The 26,060-nt window shown below is 41.1% G+C and overlaps 1 protein-coding gene across 2 annotated transcripts; it reads left to right on the top strand.

The window, feature by feature from the left end:
* Positions 1-660: 660 nt before the first annotated feature.
* LOC115168983 (TAR DNA-binding protein 43) lies at positions 661-24,948 on the top strand. 2 transcript variants are annotated; one of them, XM_029724581.1, is made up of 6 exons: positions 661-1,452; positions 21,615-21,778; positions 21,889-22,029; positions 22,154-22,324; positions 22,421-22,512; positions 23,358-24,948. In XM_029724581.1, exons 1-6 carry the CDS (start codon positions 1,212-1,214, stop codon positions 23,449-23,451), a joined length of 903 nt encoding a protein of 300 aa, XP_029580441.1. In that variant the 5' UTR covers positions 661-1,211; the 3' UTR covers positions 23,452-24,948. The 2 variants fall into 2 exon arrangements, with proteins under 2 accessions (XP_029580441.1, XP_029580440.1); XM_029724580.1 differs by having other exon boundaries at positions 662-1,452; positions 22,421-24,948.
* Positions 24,949-26,060: the final 1,112 nt, after the last annotated feature.

Raw genomic sequence — 26,060 nt, 5'->3', positions numbered from 1 at the left:
TGAATTATGGAGAGTTTCAGCCCCCGGAGTGGACATAATTGTCCACTCGCAAACTTAACTAAAAACAAGGGCTGAGGGGCTTACTTTGCAAACTTCCCTTGCTTAGCTAATCATTTGGACCACTCAACCAAGATGGCGACGGGGATTCCCCCAAGGGCGTGTCTTTAAGTGTTTGGACCGCAACCCGAGAGTCGCAGCGATGGAACAAGACAATTGGGATATGACAAAAGGGGTGTCAAAAAATAAATTCAATTATTTAAAAAAAATGTGGATGGGTATAATTTGTAAGTATAAAATGTATACAAAATTTAAATGAATGTATTTATTTAAAAATGCATCGGGCGCTTATGGGGGGATTCTGGTAAAATGCCGGAAAAGTCTGCTGAATTCCGGTAGACTGGTCTGAGGTACTTGGGCCGATTCTGGTCTGTCATTCATTTTGATTCCGGGCCGATTCCTCGTTGCTAGCTGGGGAGATACAGGATATTCGTTTAAAGAGTATATTGAGTAGAACGTCATTAAGATACAGGCTAAAATATGTACCATTTTTTTTTAAGAGAAACGGCACTGGCAGACAGGATTTAGTTTATCCCTGTCTCTGGACCACACTCCAGCTCAGTAGGGTGCGGTAATGCACCATAACGTTGGATGCCAACCACCGATGAACCCCACCGAAGAAGAAGCGGCCATTTTGTTAGACGTTTGAAGGCTAGGGAGATTAGCGGACGCCTTTCGTATTATTATTTTTTTTACCTTACCCTCACAAATTGGAGGTGTAATTACACTGGTTCTTATAATTTATCAAGTATAATTTATTTTGCTAACAGGGTCGATCTCGTTTTTTAAACAGTAAAGAAGATACACAAAATATTGTCCTATCATATTCGTGCGAGATCCTGCTAACCATTCATGTTGCAAGCGTGTGCGGTGTTTATTAGCCAGGAACACAGGGCCTTTTCAGCTCTCATGGCCACCATCTATCGATTTTTTTTTAACTGCTGTCTGCCCCGTGAACGCACAAATTAGCTATATTTTTTTGTCTTTCACTCAACTTGTATTACCCAAATTAGATTAGAAACTCATTGGAATATCGCTTTGGCTTTGCTAGCTGGCTTGCTAACAATCAGAACCCCGCGTGCGCCATTAGCTTTGAACGTGAATTAGCCATTAGCTAGCTTGCTAACTTTACTTCCTAATCTAACTTCGAGACCATGGCAGAGTTGTACATTCGCGTGGCAGAGGATGAAAACGAAGAGCCAATGGAGATCCCATCTGAGGATGATGGGACTGTTTTGCTGTCAACAGTTGCAGCCCAGTTTCCCGGAGCGTGCGGCCTACGTTACAGGAACCCTGTGTCTCAGTGCATGCGAGGCGTCCGTCTAGTTGAGGGTATCTTGCATGCACCTGAGAATGACTGGGGTAGTCTGGTGTACGTCGTCAACTACCCAAAAGGTAAGGTGTGTTTTCGTTTAGAGGCAACGTTGGTAGTTAACGTTAGCTGGCGAAATGAAGCTGCATGGTTGCTGGTACCTGTACTAGCTAGCTAGTTAACGTTACTTGCTAATGTTAGCTAGCAACTACACCAATATGTACTCGTAAGGAGCCTAACTTTACCCCCTTGGTCCACTGACCTTGTTGTTTTCAGAGGTAGACTCGATCTGGCAGCCAAATACATCTACACGAGTCGATTCTCAATTGTGATACGGTTCTAGAAATACAAAGCCCTTTACTTTAATTTTACAAATGCAAAATACACACTCATAACTGGATTAATAACAATTGCAACCGACAGTATTTTTCAGTGACAACACGTTTATGGCGTCGTCCTTCCTTGACACACAGGTGTTTGGAACATGCCAATTGACGCAGATGCTGCAACACTTAAAAGCTGACTAGACCTCGCGCGCATGTTGACTTAAACCAATTATATTAATTTGGCGCCAGGTCGAAAAGCATTAAACATTAATGGCAATTTTGCTTGCTTTTCGTAGCTAAGTTGTCCTGGTATAAAAATATTGGGTTGTTATTTTGCCTGAAATGCCACAACTGACTGGAGTGTGGACTTCAGTAAAAAAAGAGACGCCCTTTTTCAGGACCCTGCCTTTCAAATATAATTTGTAAAAATCCAAATAACTTGACAGATCTTCATTGTAAAGGGTTTAAACACTGTTTCCCATGCTTGTTCAATGAACCATAAACAATTAATGAACATGCACCAGTGGAACGGTCGTTAAGACACAAACAGCTTACAGACAGTAGGCAATTAAGGTCACAGTTATGAAAACTTAGGACACTAAAGAGGCCTTTCTACTGACTCTGGAAAACACCAAAAGAGAGATGCCCAGGGTCCCTGCTCATCTGCCTGAACGTGCCTTAGGCATGCTGCAAGGAGGCATGAGGACTGCAGGTGTGGTAAGGGCAATAAATTACAATGTCCGTACTGTGAGACGCCTAAGACAGCGCTACAGGGAGACAGGATGGACAGCTGATCGTCCTCGAAGTGGCAGACCACGTGTAACAACACCTGCACAGAATCGGTACATCCGAACATCACACCTGCTGGACAGGTACAGGATGGCAACAACAACCGAGTTACACCAGGAACGCACAATCCCTCCCATCAGTGCTCAGACTGTCCGTAATAGGCTGAGAGAGGCTGGACTGAGGGCTTGTAAGCCTGTTGTAAGGCAGGTCCACACCAGACATCACCGGCAACAGTCACCTATGGGCACAAACCCACCGTCGCTGGATCAGACAGGACTGGCAAAAAGTGCTCTTAACTGACGAGTTGCGGTTTTGTCTCGCCAGGGGCAATGGTCGGATTCGCGTTTATCGTTGAAGGAATGAGCGTTACACCGAGGCCTGTACTCTGGAGCGGGATCGAGGTGGAGGGTCCGTCATGGTCTGGGGCGGTGTGTCACAGCATCATCTTACTGAGCTTGATGTCATTGCAGGCAATCTCAAAGCTGAGCATTACAGGGGAGACATAATCCTCCCTCATGTGGTACCCTTCCTGCAGGCTCATCCTGACATGACCCTTCAGCATGACAATGCCACCAACTTTGTTCAGGGACACATTATTCAATTTTTGTTAGTCACATGTCTGTGGAACTTGTTCAGTTTGTCTCAGTTGTTGAATGCTATTTTTATATAAATATTTACACACGTTAAGTTTGCTGGAAATAAATGCAGTTGACAGTGAGAGGACGTTTTCTTTTTTTGGTGAGTTTATGTAAATGTATTTTGCAACGTGTCTGGTATAGTCAACATGTAACGCTAACCCTATAAAGGTGTATCAATTTAACGTTTTGAAAATAATTTCTGTAACTTCTGTAATAATGAAAGATAATGTCCTTAAAAGGCCTGATTGGTGGAGTGCTGCCTAGATGGTTGTCCTTTTGAAAGGTTCTCATCTCCACAAAGGAACTCCGGAGCTCTGTCAGAGTGACCGTCGGGTTCTTGGTCAGTTCCCTGACCAAGGCCCTTCTCCCCCGATTGCTCAGTTTGGCCGGGCGGCCAGCTCTAGGAAGAGTCTTGGTGATTCCAAACCTCTTCATTTAAGAATGTTGGAGGCCATTGTGTTCTTGGGGTCCTTCAATGCTGCAGCAAGTTGTAGAAACATATCAAGGATAATCAATGGAAACAGTATGCACCTGAGCTCAATTTCGAGTCTTATAGCAAAGGGTCTGATTATTTATGTAAATTTCGAAACCATTTTTTGCTTTGTCATTATGGGATAACCTGTGTAGATTTGTATTTATTTATAAATTTTAGAACAAGGCTGTGACGTGAAAAAGTCAATGGATCCGAATGCTTTCAGAATGCGCACTGTACATCTGAAATATCTGTCTCATTGTTCTTTCTGTGACAGGTCTGCGGCCTACGGTACAGTAACCCTGGGTCTCAATGCATGCGTCAGATCTTTGCTTGCGCTGGGTGAAGTCTGTTTTTTTGGGGAGCAACGTGCACCTTCTAGTAACATGTTACCGATGCAGAGTCCCAAATAGCAATATTTGTTCTTGCCTTTTAATTTGGTGTGAAAGCAAAGTAAGTCTGGTCTCGTCTTCCCTTGCTAGTAAGTTGGCAAAACACTGCACGCTAGCTAGTCTATTAGCTTCCCACATTACTATGTGTTATGATTTATAATGAAATAATATGCCCTGCCAAATTTTATACTTGCCCGTGTAACTGTTATCCCGATTTGATGTGCTGCAATGTTTTTGCATATCAGATAGTGTCCATTTTTAGCCATGGGGGGGGGAAGCATAATAATTTCAGTCACAGTTCATATAAGGAAGTCAGTCAATTGAAGTAAATGAATTAGTCCCTAATTTATAGATTTCACTTGACTGGGAATACACACACAGATCTGTTGGTCACAGATACCTTAAAAAAATGTAGGGCCGTGGATCAGAAAACCGGTCAGTATCTGGTGGGAACACCATTTTCCTCATGCAACGTGACAAATGTCCTTCGCATTGAGTTGATCAGACTGTTGATTGTGGAACGTTGTCCCACTCCTTCCTTCAATGGCTATGCAAAATTCTGGGGTATTTGCGGGAATTGGAACACGCTGTTGTATGCATCAATCCAGAGCATCCCAAACATGCTCAATGGGTGACATGTCTGGTGTGTATGCAGGCCATGGAAGAACTGGGATATTTTCAGCTTCCAGAAATTGTGTTCAGATCCTTGTGTCATTGGGCCGGCCATTATCATGCTGAAACATGAGGTGATGGTGGCAGATGAGTGGCACAACAATGGGCCTCAGGATCCCGTCACGGTATCTCTGTGCATTCAAATTGCCATCAATAAAATGCAATTGTGTGTTGTCTAGCTTATGCCTACCCATACCATAATCCCACCGCCACCGTGGGTCACTCTTTTCACAACGTTGAAGTCAGCAAACTGCTCGTCCACACCATGCCATACATGTCTGCGGTTGTGAGGCCGGTTGCACGTACTGCCAAATTCTATGAAATTACATTGGAGGTGGCTTATGGTAAAGAAATTAACATTAAATTCTCTGGCAAAAGCTCTGGTGGACATTTCTGCAGTCAGCATGCCAATTGCACACTCCTTCAACATTTTGGACATACAGTGAGGGAGAAAAGTATGATCCCCTGCTGATTTTGTACGTTTGCCCACTGACAAAGAAATTATCAGTCTATAATTTTAATGGTAGGTTTATTTGAACAGTGAGCGACAGAATAACAACAACAAAATCCAGAAAAACTAATGTCAAAAATGTTATAAATTGATTTGCATTTTAATGAGGGAAATCGGTATTTGACCCCTCTGCAAAACATGACTTAGTACTTGGTGGCAAAACCCTGGTTGGCAATCACAGAGGTCAGACGTTTCTTGTAGTTGGCCACCAGGTTTGCACACATCTCAGGAGGGATTTTGTCCCACTCCTCTTTGCAGATCTTCTCCAAGTCATTAAGGTTTTGAGGCTGACGTTTGACAACTCGAACCTTCAGCTCCCTCCACAGATTTTCAATGGGATTAAGGTCTGGAGACTGGCTAGGGCACTCCAGGATCTTAATGTGCTTCTTCTTGAGCCACTCCTTTGTTGCCTTGGCTGTGTGTTTTGGGTCATTGTCGTGCTGGAATACCCATCCACGACCCATTTTCAATGCCCTGGCTGAGGGAAGGAGGTTCTCACCCAAGATTTGATGGTACATGGCCCCGTCCATCGTCCCTTTGATGCGGTGAAGTTGTCCTGTCCCCTTAGCAGAAAAACACCCCTAAAGCATAATGTTTCCACCTCCATGTTTGACGGTGGAGATGGTGTTCTTGGGGTCATAGGCAGCATTCCTCCTCCTCCAAACACGGCGAGTTGAGAGCTCCATTTTGGTCTCATCTGACCACAACACTTTCACCCAGTTGTCCTCTGAATCATTCAGATGTTCATTGGCAAACTTCAGACGGGCATGTATATGTGCTTTCATGAGCAGGGGGACCTTGCGGGCGCTGCAGGATTTCAGTCCTTCACGGCGTAGTGTGTTACCAATTGTTTTCTTGGTGACTATGGTCCCAGCTGCCTTGATCAATGACAAGATCCTCCTGTGTAGTTCTGGGCTGATTCCTCACCGTTCTCATGACCATTGCAACTCCACGAGGTGAGATCTTGCATGGAGCCCCAGGCCGTGAGATATTGACAGTTCTTTTGTGTTTCTTCCATTTGCGAATAATCGCACCAACTGTTGTCACCTTCTCACCCAGCTGCTTGGCGATAGTCTTGTAGCCCATTCCAGCCTTGTGTAGGTCTACAATCTTGTCCCTGACATCCTTGGAGAGCTCTTTGGTCTTGGCCATGGTGGAGAGTTTGGAATCTGATTGTTTGCTTCTGTGGACAGGTGTTTTTTTATACAGGTAACAAGCTGAGATTAGGAGCACTCCCTTTAACTTCTTGGGGCTATGTGGGACGCTAGCGTGCCACCCGTGGTGCACCCTATCAACAGCAGGTGCATTTCAAGAGCGGCAAATTTGAAACCAAATAAATGTCAAAATTCAAATTTTTCAAACATACAACTATCTTACACCCTTTGAAAGATAAACATCTCCTTAATCTAACCACGTTGTCCGATTTCAAAAAGGTTTTACGGCGAAAGCATAAAGTTAGGAGAGTACATTGACAATAGCTGTGTGTAATGTTTTGTCAATTCAAAGACGGGCGTCACCAAAACCATAAAATCAGCTAAAATTATGCACTAACCTTTGACAATCTCCATCAGATGACACTCCTAGGACATTATGTTAGACAATACATGCGTTTTTAGTTCTATCAAGTTCATATTTATATCCAAAACCAGCGTTTTACTATGGCGTTGATGTTCAGGAAATCGTTTCCCTCCAATAACCGGCAGTCAAGTCAGCACAACAAATTAAATAATTAATATTAGAGAACATTGGTAAAATATTATATTGTCATTCAAAGAATTATAGATTTACATCTCTTGAACGCAATCGACTTGCCAGATTTAAAAATAACCTTACTGGGAAATCACACTTTGCAATAATCTGAGCACTGCGCCCAGAAAAATACGCTTTGCGATACAGACTAACCGCCATGTTGGAGAGATCGAAAATACTATGTAAATAATCCATTACCTTTGATTCTCTTCATCAGATGTCACTTCCAGGAATCCCAGGTCCATAACGAATGTAGTTTTGTTCAAAAAAGCTCATCATTTATGTCCAAAAAGCTCCGTGTTGTTAGCACATGATCTAAGCCCGCCGGACTTCACTTCATGAACGAGGGGGAAAAATATATTTACGTTCGTTCAAACATGTCAAACGTTGTATAGCATAAATCATTAGTGCCTTTTTTAACCAGAACATGAATAAAATTCAAGGCGGACGATTGCGTTCTATTTTAAAACGTATTGGAACGAGAGTACCCAACATGAACTCGCGCGCCAGAGTCTAATCGGCCATCACCGTTCCATGGCTCTTGTTCGGTCAGATCTCACAGTAGAAGACTCAAAACACTTTGTAAAGGCTGGTGACATCTAGTGGAAGCAATAGGAAGTGCCAAAACATTAATAAGCCCTTGTGTTTTTCAATGGCATAGGCTTAAAGGTAATTCAACACATCAGGTATCCACTTCCTGTCAGAATCTGTCTCAGGGTTTTGCCTGCCAAATGAGTTCTGTTATACTCACAGACACCATTCAAACAGTTTTAGAAACTTTAGGGTGTTTTCTATCCATATATAATAAGTATATGCATATTCTAGTTACTGGGTAGGATTAGTAACCAGATTAAATCGGGTACGTTTTTTTATCCAGCCGGGAAAATACTGCCCCCTAGCCCCAACACGTTAAGAGTGTGCTCCTAATCTCAGCTCGTTACCTGTATAAAAGACACATTGGAGCCAGAAATCTTTCTGATTGAGAGGGGGTTAAATACTTATTTCCCTCATTAAAATGCAAATCAATTTATAACATTTTTGACATGTTTTTCTGGATTTTTATTGTTATTCTGTCTCACTGTTCAAATAAACCTACCATTTTAAAATTATAGACTGATCATTTCTTTGTCATTGGGCAAACATACAAAATCAGCAGGGGATCAAATACTTTTTTTCCCTCACTGTATGTGGCATTGTGTTGTGGATAAAATTATAATTTTAGAATGGCACTTTGTGCTTGGGACAATAACGGGCACCTGTGTAATGATCATGCTGTTTTAATCCGCTTCTTGGCAAAGAAGAAATGCTCACTTACAGGGATGTAAACACATTTGTGCACGCAATTTGAGAGAATTAAGCTTTTTGTGCATAAAAACATCCCAGAAATATTCTTTATTTAAGCTCATTAAACGTGGGACCAACACTTTTCATGTTGCATTTATGTTTTTGTTCAGTGTAGTAGGGTGTTAGTTGTCAGAATGGAACTTTGGTTCTGGTGTTATACATTGTATTCCATGTTACAGAGAAGGGCTGAGTGGTATATTGTATTTTACGATATACCAGTATTGATGCATGGGTTGGGTTTTTACTTTACCTTCTATAACTGTATTTAAATGTGATACGCCGTTTGTAACTTCCAGTTTTAAAGTTTACTTTGCTACTTAAGTCATCTCTCCGCTTTCTCCATGTCGCTTTCCACACAGACCTAGCCCCGCCCCTTGTATCTCAAGGAGCGCGTTTGTTGTTCCTCTACCATGAGACAATCACGTTTAGTCTGCATGGTCAGTGCAGAAAATGCAGCAGTGTTGATGACAACGATGCTGTTTTCACTTTGATTCTTAATATATATATCCACTAGCATTCTATAATTACACTATTAGTGTTTCTTACAAACCAGCTGTTTGCTGATGTATTTTCTTAGCAAGTTGTGCTTAAATCTTGTTAGCCGCTAATCGCTAGCTAGCTAATAAACGTATTAAGTCAGAGTAAACTTAATTAGTTATACAGCCTTTAGACCATTGGTGTAGACCTAAATCAGCATGTTGTTTGTGCAACAGTATCTTCTAAATCAGAGGAATACGCAAAGCAAGAACGTTAGCTACATGAAGTATCTGAGAGAACATTCAATGTAGCCAAAGATTATAGCGCCCCCTAGGAAACACTTATCAACACTTTGGTTCCTACCATGTCACAACTCCTCCCTGGCATTTGAATTCGTTGTCATGTCACACTAGTCAAATGGCCCACTATTATATTCTAACCATAGAATTAAAATAATCATTCTATTTCCATGAGTCCAACAGTTAACCTGAGTATTTCGCTCTAAATCGCAATTGCAATATTTGGTAAAAATATGGCCAAGATTGTTAGCCCATAACGTGCAGCCCTACGTGGCAGTGTGGAAATGATCTCGAATGAGTGCAGGAAATTCAGAAATTTGAGAAAATAAATTTGAATTGAACAGCATGAAACAATCAGAATGGTGAAAGACCCATTGAAATTACTTAATGTATGTGTTGCCACCCTAGGCTCACGCCCTGAAGCTCATAAAGCACATTTTGAACTTTTTTTTGAAAAGCATAAAATACCGTCATACCGTCCAATTTAAATACATGATATGATATTTTGTTGATATCCCCAAGCCCTGTTGTAGAGCAGCTTTACAGCAACACAGAACATTTAATTTCACGAGGATAGGACTTACCATTGCTGAGATCTTGTTTTCGAGTGATCGGAAAAGGTAAAAAAAGTAAGACGGGTCAATGAGATCCCTTGTCAAAAAGGCACCTAATCACCTGTCTGGATTCGTAATTTCAGCACGTTTTGTCCACTTAATATAGTGGTTATATTGTTATGCCATTTTCAGTGATAATGTAGAACACAGATTCAAATAAAAGTAAAATGTTGGATATTAATATGCAATATTATACAAATTAGGCATTTAATATGCAAATGAGGCCATACGGAATACTTAATCACATTCATTTAAGACCAATTTTGGGTAGGGTGGTTATATTAACAAATCTTAATGCAAAACTTAGTAACAATTCATGAAATTGGATAGCTTTATCTTACTTAATGCAAATTAGATGCATAATATTTTAATTAGTCTGTATGGAATAAAAAAAATATATAGATCCTTTTTAAAGTAAGGTGGTCTTATTGTTAACATATATTGATGTTTTATGCAGAACTGGGAGTCTACACTGAGGAGTAAGGCATTGCCCGTGTGCTACACCAGGGGTGGTAACAGTAATTGGGAACACACACACACTTCTCATCAAGGCTACACTAGTCAAATATCATAGCTTACTTCTAAGGTGGACCTACTACACCTGAGTAGGTTGTTGTAATGTTATTTTGGGTGTTGATGGGATGATAAACTGCACTGTTTCCAGCAAATAATTGCCCATACTCAGAAAAGTGAACTGCCCTCTAGCCAGCTGCACAGCAAGGTGGATGGGACACATTTTTCAATTCACCGGTATTTAGCTATGTTTTTATCTATTGTAGGGCTGTCGCCACAGAATTCTGGTGGCTTTCACTTGAAAGATTAAAATCCCCAAATTCGCCACTGATACAATATTACTAATGCCGAGCAACGCTGCCTCGCCACAGTTACCTCAGTGAACGGCGTCAAGCACTCCCACACAGTTAGCAAGCTAGCACTTGTAATGGAAATGGGGGGTGGAGGAACATGAATTTGGACCAATCCCTGACAGCCCAAACATCGAAACATAGCTATGAAGCTCTACTTTCTCTACTGGTCGATTGTTTGGGCCACAGGCTGTTGGTCGACTGAGATTTTAGTCGAGCGGTCGCAAATATATATCTTTTCATGGTGCACAAGGCACCGGTCTGATTCGCACCTGTCTCAGTGGACTAATCCATTGTGGAGGCCACAGGGATGGCACAATTCATCACTCTAAGATATAAACATTGTATATGGTTATGTAAAAATAATGGTACAACACCAACAACATTTTTTTTTTATAACATTGGATAGCGGTTGCTATACGTAGTTCTGAAACATAATCTTCAGTGCGTCATTGAATTTGTGCCTTTCCCTATGTTGCTGTGTGCATAATAGCAAAATTAACCAGCATATTGGAGTAAGGAGATGAAGAAACAGCCCTTGACTTAATTGTCTAAGAAAATTGAGAAGAGGGGAAACCCCAACTTAATTAGGTCTAAAATCAATAGCCTGCCTGTTAAATGTGCCTGGCTTTATAAATCATCCATATATACAGCGCCTTCAGACAATATTCAGACCCCTTTACTTTTTTCACATTTTATGTTACAGCTTTGTTCAAAAATTGATTAAATAGATTTTTTTCCCTCATCAAGCTACACACAACACCCCATAATGACAAAGCAAAAACTGTTTTGCAAATTTATAAAATAAAACAAAATAAAAAAGATCACATTTACATAAGTATTCAGGCTCTTTTCTCAGTACTTTGTTGAAGCACCTTTGGCAGATATTACAGCCTCGGGTCTTTTTGGGTATGACGCTACAAGTTGGCACACCTGTATTTGAGGAGTTTCTCCCATTCCTCTCTGCAGATCCTCTCAAGCTCTGTCAGGTTGGATGGGGAGCGCTGCTGCACAGCTATTTTGAGGTCTCTCCAGAGATGTTCGATCGGGTTCAATTCCGGGCTCTGGCTGGGCCACTCAAGGACATTGAGACTTGTCCCAAAGCTAATCCTGCGTTGTCTTGGCTGTGTGTTTAGGGTCGTTGTCCTGTTGGAAGGTGAATCTTTGCCCCAATCTGAGGTCCTGAGCACTCTGGAGCAGGTTTTCATCAAGGATCTCTATACTTTGCTCTGTTCATCTTACCCTCATTCCTGACTAGTCTCCCAGTCCCTGCCACTAAAAACCATCCCCAGAGTATGATGCTGCCACCGTGCTTCACCGTAGGGATGGTGCCAGGTTTCCTCCAGACGCAACGCTTGGCGTTCAGGCCAAAGAGTTTAATCTTGGTTGTCAAACCAGAGAATCTTGTTTCTCATGGTCTGCGAGACTTTAGGTGCCTTTTGGGAAACTCCAAACGGTTTGCCATGTGCCTTTTACTGAGGAGTTTCTTCCGTCTGGCCACTCTACCATAAAGGCCTGATTGGTGGAGTTCTGCAGAGATGGAAGAACCTTCCAGAAGGACCACCATCTCCACAGAGGAACTCTGGAGCTCTGACAAAGTGACCATTGGGTTCTTGGTAGCCTCCCTGACCAAGGCCCTTCTCCACCAGTTACTTAGTTTGGCCAGTTCTGGGAAAAGTCTTTGTGGTTCCAAACTTCTTTCATTTAAGAATGATGGAGGCCACTGTGTTCTTGGGAACCTTCAATGCTGCAGACATTGTTTTGGTTCCCTTCCCCAGATCTGTGCCTCGACGCAATCCTGTCTGAGCTCGACGGACAATTCCTTTGACCTCATGGCTTGGTTTTTGCTGTGACATGCACTGTCAACTCTGGGCCTTTTTATATAGACAGGTGTGTGCCTTTCCAAATCATGTCCAATCAATTGAATTTACCACAGGTGGATTCCAATCAAGTTGAAGAAACATCTCAAGGATGATCAATGGACACAGGACGCACCTGAGCTTAATTTGTAGTCGTATAGCAAAGTGTCTGAATACTTATGTACGTAAGGTATTTGTTTTTTATGTTTAATATATTTGCAAACATTTCTAAAAAAAACGGTTTTTGCTTTGTCATTATGGGATAGTGTGTGTTGGTTGATGGGGAGGGGGGCAAATTAATCAATTTTAGAATAAGGCTGTAACATAACAAAATGTGGAAAAAGTTAAGGGGTCTGAATACTTTCCGAATGCACTGTGTATATATAGATATCTCACACCCACACAGAACTAAGACAGATCCTGCTTATTTTGCCTTTTTGAGTGTTTGTTTAATAGCCTACTGATTCCTTGAGCACCAAGCCTCACGCAACCGCAAAATGTTGGATAAAGCAGTTTCACAAATTCGTCTGTTTTTAATCTTTGTTATGCTGTAATAAAGGCTCTGGTATTGCTTATTTAGTCTTAACACTTCCAAACGTTGTAATGTAAACGCACCTTTTTGCCACACATAATATACACGCGGCTCTCGCTCCTTACCCTCCTTTTTCTTAGTCTCCTTATTATTACATTAATATGATCATTATAATAAGTAGGCTTTGATCCACCTCTACGCAGACAACACCGTTCTGTATACATCTGGCCCTTCTTTGGACACTGTTAACTTCTATGGACTAGGTGGGACGCCACCTGCGGGACACAGCCAGTGAAATATCAGGGCGGCAAATTCAAAAACAACAATGTCATAATTCAAGTTTCTCAAACATACGACTATTTTACACCATTTTAAAGATGCACGTCTCCTTGATGTAACCACATTGTCCGATTTCAAAAAGACTTTACAGCGAAAGCAAAACATTCGATTATGTTAGGAGAGTACATAGACAAAAATAATCACACATCCATTTTCCAAGCAAGGACATGTGTCAATAAAACCCAAAACACAGCGAAATGAAGCACTAACCTTTGACGATCTTCATCAGATGACACTCCTAGGACATTATGTTACACACTACATGTATGTTTTGTTCGATAAAGTTCATATTTATATCCTAAAACAGCATTTTACATTGGCGCGTGTATGTTCAGAAAATGTATTCCCACCAAAACGTCCGGTGAATGTGCACATCAATTTACAAAAATACTCATCATAAACGTTAACAAAATACATAACAATTATTTTAAGAATTATAGATAGACTACTTCTTTGCAACCGCTGTGTCAGATTTTAAAATAGCTTTACGGATAAAGCACATTTTTCAATATTCTGAGTACATAGCTCAGCCATCACGGTGAGCTATTCAGACACCCGCCAAATTCGGGGCAACCTAAACTCAGAATTAGTATTAGAAATATTGTATTACCTTTTCTGATCTTTGTCAGAATGCACTCCCAGGACTGCTACTTCCACAAGAAATTTTGTTTTTGTTCCAAATAATCCATATTTATGTCCAAATACCTCCGTTTTGTTCGTGCGTTCAGGTCACTATCCAAAAGCATGATGCGCGAGCGCGGAACGAGAGACAAAGTCAAAATGTTCCATTACTGTACTTAGAAGCATGTCAAACGCTTAAAATCAATCTTTATGGTATTTTTAACGTAGAATTGCGATATTATTCCAACCGGACAATAGTATATTCATTCAAGAAGAAAAAGGAGGGGCGCGCTCGCGGGACCAAGCATATCCAATCCCTTTGTTGCCAGGCAGACCACTCAGTAACTGAGCTCCTATTATCTGCCCAGTGACAGGAAAATGCTCAAACCACTTTCTGAAGGCTTTAGGCAGCCAATGGAAGCCTTAGGAAGTGCAACGTCACCCCACAGACACTGTAGCTTCGATAGAGAATCAAAAGAAGAACTACAATTCTGACTTTTCACTTCCTGCTTGGATTTTTCTCAGGGTTTTGCCTGCCATATGAGTTCTGTTATACTCAGACACCATTCAAACGGTTTTAGAAACTTTGGAGTGTTTTCTATCCAAATCTACTAATAATATGCATATTCTCGTTTCTGTGCCAGAGTAGTAACCTGTTTAAATTGGGTACGTTTTTCATCCGGCCGTGAAAATACTGCCCCCTAGCCCAGACAGGTTAACTAACCTCCAAACCACCTTCAATGCCATGCAACACTCCTTCCGTGGCCTCCAACTGCTCTTAAATGCTAGTAAAACCAAATGCATGCTTTTCAACCGTTCGCTGCCCGCACCCACCCGCCCGACTAGCGTCACTACCCTGGATGGCTCTGACCTAGAATATGTGGACAACTAGAAGTACCTGGTGTCTGGCTAGACTGTAAACTCCTTCCAGACTCATATTAAACATCTCCGATCTAGAATCGTCTTTCTGTTTCGCAACAAAGCCTCCTTCACTCACGCCGCCAAACTTACCGTTATTGTTACCAAAGCCCCTTATACCACCTACCACTGTGACCTGTATGCTCTAGTCAGCTGGCCCTTGCTACATATTCGTCGCCAGACCCACTGGCTCCAGGTCATCTATAAGTCTATGCTAGGTAAAGCTCCGCCTTATCTCAGCTCACTGGTCACCATAACAACACCCGCCCGTAGCACGCGCTCCAGCAGGTATATCTCACTGGTCATCCCCAAAGCCAACACTTCCTATGGCCGCCTTTCCTTCCAGTTCTCTGCTGCCAGTGACTGGAACGAATTGCAAAAATCGCTGAAGCTGGAGACGTATATTTCCCTGATTTAACCTTAACCTCTCTCGGGTATGTGGGACGAAATCGTCCCACCTAGTCAACAGCCAGTGGAATCAAGTGGCGCAAAATACGAAAAACCTTAAAAATGCTATAACTTCAATTTCTCAAACATATGACTATTTTACACAATTTTAAAGACAAGACTCTCGTTAATCTAACCACATTGTCCGATTTCAAAAAGGCTTTACAACGAAAGCAAAACATTAGATTATGTTAAAGTACCCAGCCAGAAATATTCACACAGCCATTTTTCTAGCAAGCATACATGTCACATAGACCCAAACCACAGCTAAATGCAGCACTAACCTTTGATGATCTTCATCAGATGACACACCTAGGACATTGTTATACAATACATGCATGTTTTGTTCAATCAAGTTCATATTTATATCAACCAGCTTTTTACATTAGCATGTGACGTTCTGAACTAGCAAACACACCGAAAACTTCCAGTGAATTTACTAAATTACTCTTGATAATCGTTTAAAAAATACATAACGATTATTGAAAGAATTATAGATACAGAACTCCTTTATGCAATCGCGGCGTCAGATTTTAAAATAGCTTTTCGGCAAAAGCACATTTTGCAATATTCTGAGTAGATATCTCGCCATCACGGGCTAGCTAATTTGACACCCACCAAGTTTGGCGTTCACTAAACTCAGAATTACTATAAGAAAAATTGGATTACCTTTGCTGTTCTTCGTCAGAATGCACTCCCAGGACTTCTACTTCAACCACAAATGTTTATTTGGTTCAAAATAATCCATAGTTATGTTCAAATATCCTCTGTTTTGTCCGTGCGTTCAGGTCCCTATCCGAACGGTGACGCGCGGACACATGTTGTGACAAGAAATTTCAAAATATTCCATTACCGTACTTCGAAGCATGTCAAACACTGTTTAAAATCAATTTTTATGCTATTTGTCTCGTAAAATAGCGATAATATTCCAACCGGGTGACGTTGTTTTCGTTCAAAGGCTGAAAGAAAAACATGGCCACTTCTCGGGGCCGCGCATCTCCTGTCTCTGAGCCACCAGCCTGACCACTCACAAACAGCGCTCCTGTACCTAGCCCAGAGACAGCAGAGATCTCATTCCACTTTCTGGCGCCTTCAGAGAGCCTATGGGAGCCTTAGAAATTGTCACATTACAGCAGAGATCCTGTATTTTCGACAGAGATGCCACAGAAGCACAAGAAATGGTCAGAGAGGGCACTTCCTGTATGGAATCGTCTCAGGTTTTGGCCTGCCATATGAGTTCTGTTATACTCAGACACCATTCAAACAGTTTTATAAACTTTAGGGTGTTTTCTATCCAAATCTACCAATTATATGCATATTCTCATTTCTGGAAAAGAGTAGTAACCAGTTTAAATCGGGTACGTTTTTTATCCGGCCGTGAAAATACTGCCCCCTACCCTAGAGGTTAAACATCAGCTATTTGAGCAGCTAACCGATCGCTGCAGCTGTACATAGTCCATCTGTAAATAGCACACCCAATCTACCTACCTCATCCCCATATTGTTTTTATTTACTTTTCTGCTCTTTTGCACACCAGTATCACTATTTGCGCATCATCTGCTTATCTATCACTCCAGTGTTAATCTGCTAAATTGTAATTAACCTCTCTGGGGTATGTGGGACGCTAGCGTCCCACCCGCGGGACACACTATTCAACAGCCAGTGAAATAGCAGGGCGGCAAATTCAAAACAACAAAAATCTCATAATTCAAATTTCTCAAACATACAACTATTATATCCCATTTTAAAGATACACTTCTCGTTAATCCAACCACATTGTCCGATTTCAAAAGGGGTTCATGGCGAAAGCATAACATTAGATTATGTTAGAACAGCACTAAGACAAGAAAAATCACACAGCCATTTTCCAAGCAAGGAGAGGCGTCACAAAAACCAGAAATGCAGCTAAAATTAATCACTAACCTTTGACGATCTTCATCAGATGACACTCCCAGGACTCAATGTTACATGTATTGTGTATGTTTTGTTAGATAAAGTTAATATTTATATCCAAAAACCCCATTTCACATTGGCGCGTGATGTTCAGAGACCGCTGTGTCAGATTTCAAAATAGCTTTACGGCGAAAGCACATTGTTCAATATTCTGAGTACAGAGCTATACAGTTACCCGCCAAGTTCTGGAGTCAACAAAACTCAGAATTAGTATTATAAATCTTCACTTTGCTGATCTTCGTCGGAATGCACTCCCAGGACTCCCACTTCCACAAGAAATTACCATTTTGTTCGTTGAACTCCATATTTATGTCCAAAAGCATTCCACGTGAAGCTGGTTGAGAGAATGCCAAGAGTGTGCAAAGCTATCGTCAAGGCAAAGGTTAGAATCTCAAATATAAAATATTTTGATTTAACACTTTTCGTTACTACATGATTCCATATGTGTTATTTCATAGTTTTGATGTCTTCACTATTATTCTACAATGTAGTAAAAAAATAAAGAAAAACCCTTGAATGAGTAGGTGTGTCAACTTGACTCTTACTGTGTATTTACAGTTGAAGTCGAAAGTTTACATGCACCTTAGCCAAATATTTTTGCACCTTAGCAAAATACATTTAAACTCGGTGTTTCACAATATGGCAGTCAATTGCAAAACATTCTAACGGCTGTTTTCTCAACTCACCATTATATACTTTTAATGTGGGGCTATGACAGTCATTTGAAAATTAGTCTGACAAAAGAAAAAGGATCTCATCACCACTAATGAGATGGGTATGCTTGATGCATGTCGAAGTCAGGGGGTGTGGTCGACAGTGTACACCTCATTTTTCCTGTCACATACAACTTGGATCAATATTTGTTTTTAATGCAGACGAGGGCACTGAATTAGTGTTTCAATGCTCGGAGGGAGACGGCACAGTATTCCATTTGAGTCAGAAACCAAAACTCCTCCATAATATCCCTTGAATATTTTGTCTGCAGCTTTCGGACAGCTCGATCAGCTGTTCGATTTTCACTTACCGGCATGTCATCTGAGCTTAGGATCGCAGTCAAACGTATATCACTGATTCAGTCATCTGTAGAATAGGTTTTTTTCCCCTGCATGTTTGCGTTCAGTTCGTTCATTTTCCTAAACATGTCTGTTACATAGGCAAGGAGACACATTTTATTTTCATTACTCAGAAAGTCAAGTCGTTTTTTTTATATCCGTTGGATTGACAAATTCCTCTCTCAATTGGAAAGATTTTTTTTCTACCACCCTCCCTCGATAACCACCAAGCCTTGGTGTGAAATAGAACATTGTCATGCTCTGATACTATATCTCTACATAGTTATGCAAACAGGCGTGTGCGACGTCATTTATCAAAGTTGCCTGCTGCATGTCTAAGTTCTGCGCTCAGCTCTATTGATGCCAGTTGCTCTCGGTGTGTCCATTTTATAGATGGCTGTGGGTGTATCCTACAATGTGTCCATATAGGAGACCCATTCATAACTAGAGTACAGAGGCCTGCTTGCCGTCCCGGGATAGATGGAGTTTATCTGTGCAAATGCTCACCATTCGATCCCATGGAATTGCCAATATAGCCACGCAGCTAACTGAACATCCCCTTTGACGTTTCATGCTTGGGAATCGTGAGACAGAACAATAGTCCTCGTGAATTGCATCCCCTGACTTGTAGCGAACAAAAGTAAATGCATCTCGGCCCTCACAGCTAACGTCCATTTGGAGTGCATAAGGTGGGGAGTTTGAGTCGTCCAGTCAGTTTCCTCTTGATTGCTAGCTACATCATCAATTCTTAGTTTCAGTGTTATCTGACAAAGGTATTGATGTGAGTTTCTGTGCCTCTGCCCCCTCCACACATTGTTTTCACCATATCAATTGCGGCCTGTAATATCAAAGTCTCTGGAATAGTGTGTGGTTTCATAGCGCCGCTGGCCTAACCATTCACCGTGGGAATGATTCAAGTGCAACGGTCAAGTGCGGCCTTTCCCACGCTCTAAGGGTGCTGTCTGGTTGAATTGTAACATTTTAAATTTGAATAATTAGCATTTCGATTTAAGGTTAACCACATTACAAATATTTTCTGAGACAAAGACGGTATTAAATGTATTACATTTTTTTATCCTAGGATTTGGAGATTTTCACGAAACTCCATTTTCATATGCCGCTGCAATACTTATTAGCAATTCAATGTCACGTCGATCTTACTCTGGTAGGAGGAATATCTTCCGCCCAAAGCAAATATGAAGACACTTTTTTAATTTATTTTCTCTTTTTTTCCCTCCCTGTTTTCACAAAAAAGGCTGTCCCACGGAGTTCAATGCTCTGAGCACGGCACTTGCTTTACATTTTGGCTCATATCGCGTATATTTCATAATGGTATTGTGATTTTTAGACATGGAAAATCGATTTGTTTACTGCTGATTTTTGTAGATTTCTCATATAGTGTCCATTTGTATGTCGCATCACCTACCACCCTACAAATAACCTAGAATAACACTATCACTTCTAAACAAAATACATTTTTGGGGGATACTGATAAGTAGGGTGTCAACCCACTGGCCACAGTGGGTGAAAACGTGCTTTGGTGATGACATTTCACTTATGTTATAAAGTACATTTTACTAAGAAAAATGTGATTCTTAATGTTCCGACTCGTTCAGTTGGATCTTTCTCTAACATATCAAAAAGTTGGATTTCATAACCTAATGCATCTGATAATAAGCACCAAGCTCTCTTGACAGCGGTGCTGCTTTCTCGCACTTTTGAGGATTTTAAATGTTATGGTGGTCATCAGCAAAGTTGTTAAAGCGGGTCTCAAAAAGCTACATTCACATGACACGAGCTGAATTAAATGTAAAAGGCTTTGAAAATATAAAGCTTGCGGTGTGCTCTGACATTTCAGAGATATGCTTGTTTGTGAGATCTTCTAAAAAGAATAGGAATTTCGCATTATATGAAGTGTATACTAAAATATGAAAATATCTATCTTACCTCTGTTTTATGGCCTCGAAGAAGGATGAGTTCAACTGTGATTCTGTAAGTTTTGCCTTAATTCTCGCACAGCTTCCAGCCTAGCTGACGCAATGCTATTTTCCTGAATTAAAAAAATAATAATTAAATGTATTTATTTTTTTGGCCTCCCATTGATTTAGTCACCCTAATTGTGGCCATCCTACACGGGTAAAAATTAGATTTGGACCACTGGTTTTCTAGGAGTATCTAAGCAATTATTTAAAAAATGATCTATCGGTCAAAATGTTTTTGGGGCCTCCCGAGTGGCACAGCGATCTAAGGCGGAGCTTGAGGCGTCGCTATAGACCCGGATTCAATCCCATGAGGCAGCGCACAATTGGCCCAGCTTCGTCCGGGTTAGGGGAGGGTTTGGCCAGCCGGGATTTCCTTGTCCCATCGCCCTCGAACGGCTCCTTGGCAGTCACCAACGACTGGCTTCCGCGTTAAGCAAGCAGTGCAGCTTGGCAGAGTTGTGTTTCGGAGGACGCATGGCTCTCGACCTTCGCCTCTCCCGAGTCCGTACGGAAGTTGCAGCGATGGGACATGACTGTAACTACCTTTTTTGATATCACAAAATTGGAGAGAAAAAGGGGTAAAGACACCCAAAAATAAGGCTACAATGTTTGGTTTGTTTGAACAGTGACTGCGATTTTATATATTATAGCAATGCCAAATAGGGTGCTTATTTAATGCCAAGCTAAACCGAGACAGCAATCTTGAAGTCAAGGTGATTTTGAAGTTGATTAGCTTCCCACATCGCCATTTGAAATAATCAGATTTCTAATGAAATAATATGCCCCGGCAAATATTTGTATACTTGCCAGTGTAACCTACAACATTATCCCAATTTGATATGCTGCTTCAATGTATTCACACCCATATTAGCTAAAATAGAATGTTCTCATGATTTGGTTGCAGAGAAAACGCAGCTCGCAGCTGTTTTTACCAATAGCCTGGAATCTATATAGTTATTACTATTAGAGGGATTCTAATGAGGCTACAATGTTTGGTTTATTGTTTGAACAGTCACTGAGATTAAATGTATTTATCAACGCAAAATAGGTTACTTTGATGAATAGCCTATAGGTCAGATCAAGGAACCAAGTGAGCTTCATTGCCTACACAATACTGCCATGGCTATGCAAGGAATGATATGCAGCGTTACAATTTTCATATGGTATGGGAGTACGTAGAATGTCGGAGCGCACTACGGCGACATTGCTACGCGTTAAGCGTAGCTCCGTAGGGTCTGTCTCCATAGGGTATACTAGCTAGATCTACCTAACATTTATATTTCTTAGCTAGTTAGTTTGTTTAGGCCAATGACCAAGTATTTTAACATTGTTCATCCTCCTGATTTTGTCTTATCACTATCATAATGTCATACAACATTTTGCATTCCTGTGTCAGATAACAAAAGGAAAATGGATGAAATGGATGCTGCCTCTGCGGTTAAAATGAAGAGGAGTATCGAGAAAACATCAGACCTCATTATCCTTGGTTTGCCTTGGAAAACATCTGAGCAAGATTTGAAAGACTACTTCGCCACTTTTGGAGAAGTCATCATGGTGCAGGTAACCCAACCTAATCAACATTTTGTTTAATGGTTGATGTACTTCATGGAGGTAGCATGCATGTCAATAATCATACCTCTCTCTCGCTCTCTCTGTCTCTCTGCACGCAGGTCAAAAGAGATGTTAAGACTGGGAACTCAAAGGGTTTTGGCTTTGTTCGTTTCACTGAGTACGAGACTCAATCCAAAGTGATTTCTCAGCGACACATGATTGACGGAAGATGGTGTGACTGCAAACTACCCAACTCTAAGGTATTTCATCAATGTTTAAGGAGTACCTGCTTATTTTAATCCTTTCCTCTAAAGTCTCAATTGTGTTCTATTCCCAGTTCAGGTAAAATATTTAAGTGCTTTCACTCTTTTCTTGTCACGATAGGCAGGACCCGATGAGCCCATGCGCAGCCGTAAAATCTTTGTTGGCCGCTGCACAGAGGACATAACCACTGATGAGCTCCGGCAGTTCTTCATGCAGTATGGCGAGGTCACCGATGTCTTCATTCCCAAACCCTTCCGGGCTTTCGCCTTTGTCACTTTCGCAGATGACCAGGTATGTTTTCCAATGGCCGTTGCTCAACCTGTTGTGTGCAGATTATATTCTGGTTGGTTTGCTTGTTGAATCATCTCCTACCCCCTCTCTGTCTAGGTTGCCTCAGCCCTGTGCGGAGAGGACCTGATCATCAAGGGTGTCAGCGTGCACATCTCCAACGCTGAGCCTAAGCACAATAATAGTAGGCAAATGATGGATCGTGGGGCTGGTGCGTTCGGGGGCCAGGGCTATGGCGGTGGTCGTGGAGGGCTAGGGAGCAGTGGCAGTAGCGGGGTGAATTTCGGGGGGCTTAGTCTTAACCCAGCCATGATGGCCGCCGCTCTGCAGAGCAGCTGGGGCATGATGGGTATGCTTGCTAACCAGCAGGGTCAGACCAATTCGGCAGGCACTGCCGCCGCCGGGCAGACCAGTGCCACTCGAGATCAGAGCCAGGCCTATAGTTCTAATAGCACCAGTTACAGCAGCCCCAGCTCAGCTAGCCTAGGGTGGGCTGCAGGCACCAACTCTGCCTCCAGCAGTGGGTTCAGCTCCGGATTTGGCACCTCTATGGAGTCAAAATCATCAGGTTGGGGAATGTAGAAAACTTTGATTTAAAGTCTTTTTTCTAGATTAATCTGGTAAGTATTTTGAGGGGCAAGAAAGAGTTAGTCATATCTTATGTCCCTGCTATTTAAAACTATATTGCCTTTCATTTTGTTAAAGAAGACATTTGAGTATTCATATGTTTGTGTGTGTGACTAGTTCTGTAGGAGATGAGTGCACAGAGTGGTTGAAGTGTAAAGTTCTTTAGACTGCTACACTACATGTCATTTTCTTTTCCTTGAGAAAAAGTTATTTAGTTTAAGACGTGACATGATCACTCTGCATGCTAAGTAGATATTTCTGAGATGCACGAGTATCACGAAAGCCCCCCTAAACCACCTGTATATGGTCTTGAATTGGGCTTGAGGTTTAATCTCTGTATGCAGTTGATTGTCTTTTTTGTTTGCCGTTTTATGGAAACGCCTTCATGAAAATCTCTTCAACAGTTAACTCTTTTTTTCCCTTCGAATTTCCTGGAAAGAAGCCCCTCATTGGCAGTAATGTTCGACCAAACTCGGCATCAGTACCCCTCTTCCCATGTGTAAATGCTTTGCCATCAAAAGACACAGCTTCACTCTGCATATACTGTGTTAGACGGTGGGTGTTGTCTTTATCTCCCCTTTTCATGGATCAAAACATCTTGTCTGCTTTATCACTTGAGAACAAAGCGATTGGTAGTGGCCAAAGAGTGAGAGACTGAGTGTGGAAAAAGCAGTGTGAAAAGGACTGGTTGTGCGATGCTGAAGAGACAGATGTCTGCGAGAGTTGAGAAGAACCTGTGGCTTTGTGCGAGTGTGTTCCATATGACCATCAAAAGGACATTCATCGTATCTTGAGATCCCTAAGGTCTCCTTTCTCTATTTCTATCAAGCTTAATCTTAAACACAATGGAATGTTTAGCGCTATGAATATTTGTATCCTTTCTTGCTGTCTGATTTGATGTGAATGCTGTATGGTGTGTGTGCTTCATTTTCTTCTTGTTCCTTCCCCTTTCCGTGTGAAAATGTGACCTGCTGTTGGTGATTGTCTGTGTTGAGAGCACTGGGGGAGCTTGGAGGATTGTGTGACGGTGCATGTGAACTCGGTGTGTCTTAAGAGGGTGAAGTGGCAAGCGTTTGACGAGCTATTGACATTTTGTGTTAGTGTTTTTGAATGCATTTTATATGTTTTGTGAATCAAAGGGAATTCTCAAATAAAACAAAATTTGACTAGGTATGTTGCCTACCTGACAGTAATTTAGTTTAAACATTTTGGACTGTTAACATGAATTGATCTGCGAACACTTTAATTCGCATGTATAGGGACCTTGGACACTGCCGGCTCAGGTTTACATCAGAACCCCAGAGTGAAGTCAATTTTCGGGAAGCTGAAGACTGGAGTTTGATGCACTGTTGGTTGGGGGCAGGCAACAAGCCAACAGTGGAGATGCTGCAGAATGCCTTATGTTTGAAAAGGGCATTCTTCACCTCACTAACAAGACCCCTTGGACCACCCCCATTGAAATGTAAAACTGACCATTCTCAATTGGGCAGAGGTATTCGGTTTATACCTTCAAATTAGTAAATCTTAAAAGCAGTGCTAAAATGTAATCTATTTAACTAATCACCTGCAATTAAGTGACGATCATGTTTTTGTTTTATTTCAGTCCGTTTTTTGAAGACATGACCAGATTAATAATAAACATTTTTTTGGTTATCTTGCTTTTGAAAGATTAATTTGGTCAGATTATGCTTTGTCTCAATACAGCCATTGATTATTGTAAATGGAAGTGCAAAGATTTAAGTAAAGGCTTTTATTTCAAGTATTCCGTAGATTTCTTTTTGATTTGCTTAAAAATGTAAAATTTCAGTCGGATTGACAGGACATTCCTGAATTATTTTACCGCCGTAAAGGGGAATGACTTGTATGACTTGAGTCAATTCTACAGGGTTTTGGATAATTTATGATTGAACTCGCCAGCAGGAATCATATCACTTGTGTACTGATATTGAACTCTTTAATTTTAGTTCTCTAAAATGTAAAATAAAGTTTAACATTTTGAATCATTTGTTGTATTTGTCCATTTAGACAAGCTTTAAAAGTTTATCAGCTGCCAGCACCATATTTAGTGTCTGGTCAGAAATTACTGTTGCCATGTTTACAATTTATTTTCAGTCAGTGTGGCAACCTTATGGCAATATTAGATCAACGTTTTTTATAGATCAACTCCGCAATTTGTTGAATTTAGATTTAGGCTTGTCTCAATTCGTATCGTGGAAGTTAAGTGCGATTGCAATTTAAAGGCAATGTTCTCGCGTTCGCAGCGAATGCGTTCATGGTAAACACTGCATAAATCGTCTCAATCGGAAATTACCTTTACATGTCAATCGCGCTTGAGTCCAGCCCTTTGCCTTGCTGTCACACTCCAATTCTCTCCTTTTAGAATGGGAGCAACTTGCTTATTAGCCGTCTCACAGCCTCGTACCCAATTAACTTCTTTCATACAGCCAACATAACATTTGAACCTCCAGGGGGTGCCAAATCATAATGGAAGGTAAGACCCTGATATAATATAATGCCCACGACTTCATGTGGCACCAGAGGATCATTAATTTCATAGATTAAGAAGTCCTTTTGAATATGCATAAATCATTGAAATATATTTCAAAAGTTGCTAAATATGGTGGATAAATAGATTCAAAAAGCAGTAACTGATAAATGGGTTATTACTATAATTGCCTATGGTTGATTGAAGTTGCTGATTTTAATTTACATTTTGGCCGATGTCCACAAAACCCAATTGCCAAACTGAGTATCATGCTAAAGGTGGTGTTGATTTAATGTAATGGGTACATTTGATAGACACTTGTCTAAATTTAACTGCCCAGGAATTGTTTTAACAGGCTTACAACCAAATTATTATTATACTACTGGTATTATGATTTAATGCCTAAATACCTTTTTTTTTTTTTACTTTCACTCTTTATAATGGCTTCCTAAAAGGGTTTTCTAGGTTGGTAGAAGAACCTTCACTGCATTTATGTCTAAAGTTTTGTTTATATTGGAAGAGCTGGAGGGGCACCAAAATGGCTGAAAGATGCCTTGATGCCCTGATCTCCTAACCCCCTCCCCCTTCATGGAGTAAAGAGCAATGAATTTGTTAGTCTAGGTCAGT

Source organism: Salmo trutta, chromosome 30, assembly GCF_901001165.1.
Source record: "Salmo trutta chromosome 30, fSalTru1.1, whole genome shotgun sequence".
Classification (NCBI taxonomy): domain Eukaryota; kingdom Metazoa; phylum Chordata; class Actinopteri; order Salmoniformes; family Salmonidae; genus Salmo; species Salmo trutta.
Note: the sequence above shows the minus strand (reverse complement) of the source record. Positions and strands in the feature narration are given on the sequence as shown.

Bases quoted from the DNA above. Each gene is read 5' to 3' on its own strand.
- LOC115168983 (XM_029724580.1), top strand. From the start codon at position 1,212: ATGGCAGAGTTGTACATTCGCGTGGCAGAGGATGAAAACGAAGAGCCA. The intron at 22,030-22,153 runs GTATTTCATCAA...TTGTCACGATAG, and splicing joins GCAAACTACCCAACTCTAAG to GCAGGACCCGATGAGCCCAT. The intron at 22,325-22,420 runs GTATGTTTTCCA...CTCTCTGTCTAG, and splicing joins TCACTTTCGCAGATGACCAG to GTTGCCTCAGCCCTGTGCGG.